The sequence below is a fragment of the Lagenorhynchus albirostris genome, chromosome 2 (genome assembly GCF_949774975.1).
Source record: "Lagenorhynchus albirostris chromosome 2, mLagAlb1.1, whole genome shotgun sequence".
In the NCBI taxonomy this organism is placed as follows: domain Eukaryota; kingdom Metazoa; phylum Chordata; class Mammalia; order Artiodactyla; family Delphinidae; genus Lagenorhynchus; species Lagenorhynchus albirostris.
This window is the reverse complement of record NC_083096.1, coordinates 166,573,443-166,581,427: the sequence shown is the minus strand read 5'-3', so window position 1 is coordinate 166,581,427 and position 7,985 is coordinate 166,573,443. Positions and strand designations below refer to the sequence as shown.

Genomic DNA, 7,985 nt, shown 5'->3' with positions numbered 1-7,985 from the left:
GTTTTTAGTCTTTTATTTTTAATATCAAATCTATCTCTGACCTGTTTCATTGTACATGAGACTTTGCTGTAATGAGTGTCGCACACACAAAAAAATGGGCAACAGTGAAAAGAAGTTGTTTTCAAACAGCCCTTGTTTTTCTTGGATGCTTTCGCTTAATATCCAACAGCCAAATGTGGAAACTGTAAAAGGAAAGCAAACATTTTTTATTACAGATGAAGCCTTATTATATGCTTAATATTGTACACATATTGATTCTGGCTTGATCTTTTGAAACTTATGTTGCCCAAAATGTTGTTTCATCACAAAGGTCTTAGAAGTTCTTTCATAAAATCTGAATTGGAAGATCTCTTAGATAGGTAGATCTCATTTCATATAGCTCTTTACATGGATCATTAGTGGTCACCTGGCTTTTGTTTGAACACCTTCAGTGACAGGAGACTCACTACCACATGAAGTAGTTTATTCCGTTTTGCAGACAGTTCAAATTGTTAGCAATTTATACTGCATCACCCACTGGGACTAGTTAAATTCTTTGGAGAAGCATAGAAAAAAATCTTTTCCCTCTTCTACATGACAGTCTCTCCAGTGTTTGAAGATTGTTCTTAGGTCTCCCTTGGGTCCTGTCTTCTGCAAGCTAAATAAATCAATCCTCAGTTCTTTGGTTGTGCCATATGGTACCCTGCCATACAACATCACTGCATGTTGAGTAGCCTTGGATCACAATTCTCGAACCAGAAATCAGAGTAGCTGAAGTTTATGCGGTGTTTTCTATGGATCAGTGTGCTAACATTTCACACATGTTACCTCCCTTAAATCCTTCCAACAACCTAGTGAGAGATCTCCATTTCAGAGATCACAGAGCTAGAGGTGGTGGAACCCAGATCTGTCTGACTCCAGAACGTCGAATTTGATCTCTTTTCACACATGAAGGAACTGAGCCTCCCCTCCACCCCACAGAAGTAAAGTGACTTGCCCAAGGGCACCAGCCTGTGGTGGGTGAGCTAGGACTCAATTCAGATCTGCCGCCCAGAGGAGGCTGTTTCCACTGGGCCTCTCCCAAAGGGGAGGAATCAGCAGGCTCCTGATCTGTCTTCCTACTTTGCTTTAAAAACCGGCTCTCCTCATTTTGGCAGAACGAGCATTTTTTGGACCCTTACTGTGTGTCTAGAACATCTGTTTTAAATCAGAAGCAGGGGTGACACCAGTGTGACAAGGCTATACTGTTTTGCATAAAACAGCAAGAGGAGCTCACGTTTTGTCGTGTTTTTGTGCCAAAACAGTGGTGGTGTTTAAATTTTTTGGCAATACAATCCTGTAAAAAATAAACTACAAATACGTGTTCAGAAAGCAGCGGATGACCTTGAGTGTACCGCAGTCATTTCAGAATCCGTCCTACGTGCTTAACCCTGTCATACTGCTCACCCCTGAAACATTCATTTTATGGTACCATTTCCCCACGTAAACCTTGGGAGCTTCCCATCGCCTGAAGGATGATTCAAGTGACTCTGCCCACCATTCATCCTCCTCTTCACCAACTCGCCCCTGAGCCAGTTGCTTCATGCTTCTCCTGTGTTTGCTCTCAATCCTCCCCTTTCTTGGAATGTCTTCCAGTTTCTGTCACTTAGCCACGTCCAGCGAATCCTGACCTCCCCAAGCTTGTGACCTCTGCCTCCGCTGGTTCAACTAGCAGCTACTGCCAGGGTTACTTATTTAGTACCTAATAGATAGAGCTGTGCACAGGTAAAGATCCAGTTCTTCTAAGTGCTTAGACCCCTATTTTCTCTGTTTGCATCCACACAATAATCAGAACAGGGGCTTGTCCATGGGAGACTCGCAAAACAAAGTTCCTTTCTTCATTTTAATAAATGGATGTCAGTGGGTCCTTGTGCCTTGGAAAGCATGAAATAAAATCCATGGTTTATGAAATTGAAATTAAAAGTTGAAAGAATTTATCCTCTTAGTGAAGGCAGAAGACATATGAAAAATTATAAACTAGATTTTTGTAAATCAGTATCTGGGTGAGGATCACTGTAATTTACAAGAAGACAAAGGGTTAGTACATGCAGCTCCTTAAGACCTAGAACTAAATTTTATTTAGATGTGTCTCCCCAGCTCTTCATACAATATTGATCACATATTAGCTAATATATTTATGGAATTAATAATGAGTGAATGAACGAGTACATCTTAATAAAATCATCCAAGGATGGCATGGGTGTTCTTGTGGGGTGGTGAGTGTCCATCCCAGGAAGTGCTGAGCATGGTCTGGGCAACCAGTGAAGGAATGTCCCTTCCAAACCCAGTAGTCTGCTTCTATGACACACAATAAAGGGCATTCCATAATGTTTAAAATGTCTTTTTGGATGGTTTACCAAAAAAAAAAAAAAATCACCTCTGGATTTATCAGCTTTGGAAGTTTGTATTCTTGCTTTTTAAATGCAAGCTATAAGTGTTAAACTGCTGAATCAATAGTTCTACTCAGCTGTAAAAAAATATACATCAGAAGATGAGGGGAGACATAACCATTCTCCAGTAGCTGCCCACAACACATACATGCTGTGTCTTTGGAGCCAAACAGACACTGATTCAAATTCCTCCTGTTCCATTTACTAGGTCTGTCATTTTGGACAAGTTACTCCTCATCTGCAGATGGGGAGACGTATTCTTACGCAGGGTTTTTGCGAGGATCAAATCAGATAATGTTGAAAAGCATCCAGCACAATAGGCTTGCAATAAATGATAGCTGTTAGGCTTACACATTCCTTGGTGGTTGTCTAAACCCCTAGTAATAAACTTTCACATTCACATGGCAGTTTGCATATTACATAATTTGGTCACATATGTTATGACCCCACCTGGTCTTCAAAACAACCCAGTGGGGTAGAACGAAGGTTACTGTTCTTATTTTACCAGTGAGAGAGGTCAAGGGTCTTGCCTACATCAGACCTTGCAGAATGGTGACTAGAATCCAGGTCTTCTTGTTCCAGGGACACAATCTCCATTTCACCTGCTGCTGCAAGGGGCTAGTGTTGGGGGCGGGGGTTCCTCAGATTTCCTTCATTTGTTCAGCAAGTATTTATTGCAACTCAAATAATTCAGCTGGATATTTGTCCTATTTGTGGTATCTCTCATTAATGAGCAGAGTGCTTGGTATATAATAGTTGCTCAATAAGCACTTGTGGAATGAATGGATGGATGAAGCCAATTCTCTGAATCCTTTCACTAGATCACCCTGTTTCTGCTAAAGGGGCAAGAATACTTGCAGGGGACTGGGAGAGACTAGCTGTTGGGAGAAGCCATATAGAGAGAAGCTGGTGCAAGATGAGGCAGATTACACACAACAACGTGGATGACTCCCAGAATAATTACACTGAGCAAAAGAAGCCAGACGAAGAAGAGTACATGCCGTGTGCTTCCATTTATATAAAATTATAGAAAATGTAAGCTAATCTATAGGACAGAAAGCAGTTCAGTGGTGGCCTGGGGATGGAACAGGGTGGAGTCAGGAGGGAGCAGTTTCAAAGAGTCAGGAGGAAATGTTTGGTGGTGATGGATATGTTCTTACCTTTATTGCGGTCATGGTTTCATAGGCGTATAAACATGTTTAATGTATCAAAATGTATGCTTTAAATATGTGCAGTTCATTGTCAAGTATACCTCTAGAAAGTTGTTTCAAGAGAGAGGAGGAAAGAGAGCACGGAGATGAAGGAAAGGGAGACGAAGTGGGTTTTCTCCGTAGGTTCTCTCTGTTTCGCCCCTACAGACACACATGCCAAGGCCTATAGTAAGGCTGGTTCTCTGTCCCTTTAGTGGTCAGTATCTTGGCCTGCTGGGTGGAGAAAGGGTTGGCCTGGGACTCAGAAGGACTGCTTCCACTCACAAAGGCATGATGCTGGGCATTAGCCTGCCCTCTGTCGGCCCCCACTTCCCATTTATAACTTGGCAATATGGGTCCCTGCTTGCCCAGCCAACCTCAGCATCAATTGGAAGATTACCTAAGGTGACACACATCAGAATGCTTTGTGAACTGTGAGTGTAGGTTAAGGGGAGGAGGGCAGTGGGGTTTCAGGGAATGAGCCCTGACCTCCTTTCTAGCCCAGTCATGACAACAAACACTACAATGTCACATAGACCCTCAGCAGCAGCTGAGTTGTTTGAACTTTATGTCCCCTGACTAAATAACCCCAGACACCTATGCTGCAAGTTTTCTCGTGTCCACTAGCTCTAATTTCTTCAGCTGTGCCACTCAGTCCCTGTGAGAACTTGGATACTCGTGGCTCCACTTGGAGGTCTATCAAGTGAGGGGATTGGACTCTCTGGCCCCTATGGTCCTTCTGGCTCTTGCACTGCAGGATTCCATCACCTTCACGTCAAACTGTTCACCCGCCCACTTTGGTGACTCCAGGTGGGGAGGAGACATGTGGCCAGTGACAGTTCTCGCATCCCTGACCCTCAGTGATTTTGAGGCATCAGGGAAATGGGAACATTTACTACATCCTCACCCCCCCACCAACACACACACGCGCGCACGCATGCACACACGCTCACACACGCACGCATGCACACATGCTCACGCACGCATGCACACATGCTTACACACGCACACATGCACACACGCTCACACACACATCTTGAATTTGTTTGTTTGTTACTTTACTCTCATAAACACCAAGTTAACATATATACCCAGTATATTTTTAAGTTCATTCACTCAAAACCTTAGACATTAATAGGGTAAAAGGCTTACCTTCCAGAAAGTTTGGTCATTAAAATAGTTAACCACGTGAGGTGACTTCCATATTTTGAGGTTTAAGAGCATACCTGTTTAAATTAATAATTAAATGTTACACACTTAGATGATTGCATTTGTTATCTCAAAATTAATCAAAATATTATAAGTCAACTATGGTATCTCAGCAGAAATCCTTTTTTCTTCCACAACCAGGAGATAGACAAATTGAAGCACTGTCCTTCCTGGACCAGCTTAATTAATTCTATAGACATCTTTCAAAAGGAACTGGCAAGAACAATTACATCCAAAGGATTTAGGTTACGCAGGGAGGTATATGATCGTCATGGATTAACACACTTCCCAAGACGGAATAGAAGGACCCTGTTAGACGGTGCCCCTCTTGAGAGCTGGTCTATTTAAAATGCAAAAGCTACCATGGAGAGCGACTCAAATAGCCACCCCTGCAGGTCCATCCTCACTGGTTCCAATAAAGTCCCAGTGACCTCAGCTCAAGATTCCACTTGTTAGGAAAGTAGTTTATAACAACTTGCGTCTGTGCCTGTTCTTTTCACCCATCCGTCCTCCGCCCAGAGAGCTCGGGCCCTATGCCTTCCCCAGTCGCTCAAAGTCTGCCAAATTTCCAGTACATAAAGTAGTGTTTACCTTTCATGTGAAGCAGGGAAATGCCATTGATAGGTTTATCTGTGTATTTTTAATGATGATCAGTCCCAATGTATTAAATAGTAAGATTAACAAGAGTGGGTGTGTGCTTATTCATATTTTCATCTTATAGTGTGTGCCTTTAACTGATATTGGCATGTAGAGTGCAATCAGCACACCTCATTTAGCTAGAATTACTCAGAAATGATCCCTGTCGCCTACATATATTTTCCAGATAGCTGAGACTTACTCATCTGATGCAAATCCTCTAAAATTATTATATTTTCTTGTCTTATGAGACAACACTGAACACATTTAGACTTTAAAAAAAAAGTCAGAACTGTTCCTAGGAATATCCTTTTATGAAATGTGCTGTGTAACGTGGAGAAGGGCTACAGCTGCTGAAGGTTACTGGCCTGTTCTCCAGCAGCCCAAGCTTCTCATGTTCTTGTGACTGGTTTTAGGAAATTCTCTTCTCCTGCTAGGCTCTCTGCTTTCACTTCTAACTTCTACGAGGGTGCCTTGCCTCTAGAAACCTATCCACGTCTAATCTGCTATTTCTAATCTGCCTGACCTGGGAAACCTCATAACTATGCTTGATAAGATGGTTTCTTAAATAAGTGCATATATTATAGACGGGCTCCACGGAACGGGGTCTCTTCACATGTAAAATGGTTGGCTTAAGGGGGTCAGTTTGTTGCCATCTTGGCCTCTCGGAGGCCTCTTTCCGCCTCCATTGTCCAAGTCCTTTTTTATCCCTGGCTCCCTCATGTGGAAAGCAACATGTGAAGAGGAAAGCTGGTTGGTCTTAACTCTTAAAGGAATGATAGGAGTGTCTTGCCTCTATTCTCTTTCTTGGCTTCAGTGAAGCACAGGAAGCCTCCGCACGCTGGGGAGAGTGGTAAATGGTGTGAGAGGCCAGGTGTAGGGCTGCCAGGTAAAATACAAGATGGTCAGTTCCTTTTGAATTCCAAATTGGGTGCCTGGTGTTTTCACTTGCTAAATCTGGCAACCCTATTCAGGGTTGGACTGCCACCACGAATAGAATGTAAAGTGATGGCTGGAGACATTTTTCTTATCTGTATTTAATTAATCACCTCAGACTCTGTCGAAAGCTGAGGCCAATTGTTACGTTAAAGCAGTTCTAGCCAATCTCATTCTCTAAAACTCCAAACAGTACTTTCATATGTTTCAGAGCTGAAAGGACGCCATATGATTAGTTACTATAATCATTTCATTTTACAGAGAAGCCAGCCAATGCCCAAAGTGACACGCCCAAGATCACACAACTCCTTAGTGTCTACTTATGCTATTTTGTCTCTTATTTGGCATTCACTCCATGCTTAGAGGTACAATATATGAAAATCTAACCAATAAAAGCTGTTTGCTTGTAGAATAACAGTGAGCAGTTCTGTACAGAATGCATGTTTTCACCTAGCATGTAAGACTGGCAAATTGGTATCTCCCCAAGATTCTTTGCAGGTCTGTCATATTGCAGAAGCAAAAGAACATCAGTCCTCTGTTTACAGTTCTCTAATGCCTTCCCATGTCTCAGAATGATCTGGCTCCTTGCTACCACTCTATCCTCAACCCCTGCCACTCTCCCTGTCACTCCACCCACACCAGCTACACTGACATCCTTGCTGTTCCCCAAACATGCAATGCATGCTCCTGCCTCAGTGCCTTTGCACTTGCTGTCCCTTTTCATGGAATGTTCTTCTCCCAAATAAACACATGGTATCTCCCTCATTTTTTGCATTCAAGTCCTTGCTTAAAAGTCAGCTTCTTAGATAGGCCTTCCTTACCACCCTTCTAAAAGAGCAGCCCACCTTCACAATAACTCTACGTTCCCCCTACCCTGATTTATTTCCCTTCATAGTGCTTATTACTATCTGACATAGCACATATATATTTATTTTATTTTATTTTATTTTTTTCTGTTTATGGGAAAAGCCCCCTCCCCATCTAGAAGGTCAACTCGATGAGGCCAGGGAATTTGGTTCACTGCTGTATCCTGAGTACCTAAGAATAGTGCCTGGTTCATAGCAGGTATTGAACAAATATTTGCTGAACAAAATAGTATTTAGGTGTTCTCAGGGAGTAAAAGGTAAGCTCTGTAGCATAAGGGTCTCCTTGGTCTTCTGTGCAAAATTTGATGAAATCACCAGTCCTGGGCTCAAGAGGCTGCAGTGTCCAGGTGACTTCTGAGGACCTTTCCAATTATGAAAGTTTGTAATTCTGTGTTCCTTTATTTTTTAATCAAGGTCTGGGCTCTTTGCCTCCTTTGGCTGGAGCTGAGGGGGTGGGTTCAGGAGGAAGGGCATGGGCACATACACGTCCAGGGATGGGGCAGGTGCAGTCTAGGCCCAGGCCCTGTGCCCTGGACAATGGTGGAAGAAGGGTGGTCTCACACTGACCTGTCAGAAGACCAGATCCCACACCCATAATGATGGTGAAGCTGAATGCCCCGGAGTCAGTGAGTATCTGGTAGCCAAGCCTAGAAATGACAAAGCAGAGGTGGTCACATTTGGGCATCAGGCCGCAGAGGTCATTGGGGACAGAAAAGATTGCATCAGTAGTGATGCTGTCA

The 7,985-nt window shown here is 43.0% G+C and overlaps 1 protein-coding gene across 1 annotated transcript in view; it reads right to left on the bottom strand.

Moving 5' to 3' along the window:
- Positions 1-61: 61 nt before the first annotated feature.
- Positions 62-7,985, bottom strand: part of RHCE (Rh blood group CcEe antigens) — a 33,199-nt gene continuing 25,275 nt past the window's right edge. Inside the window, exons 8-10 of the mRNA XM_060141023.1 lie at positions 7,813-7,892; positions 4,751-4,824; positions 62-182 (exon numbers count right to left, since the gene is read on the bottom strand). Coding sequence (XP_059997006.1) covers positions 156-182; positions 4,751-4,824; positions 7,813-7,892 — 181 coding nt within the window. The 3' untranslated portion in view covers positions 62-155. The remainder of the gene's footprint in view (positions 183-4,750; positions 4,825-7,812; positions 7,893-7,985) is intronic.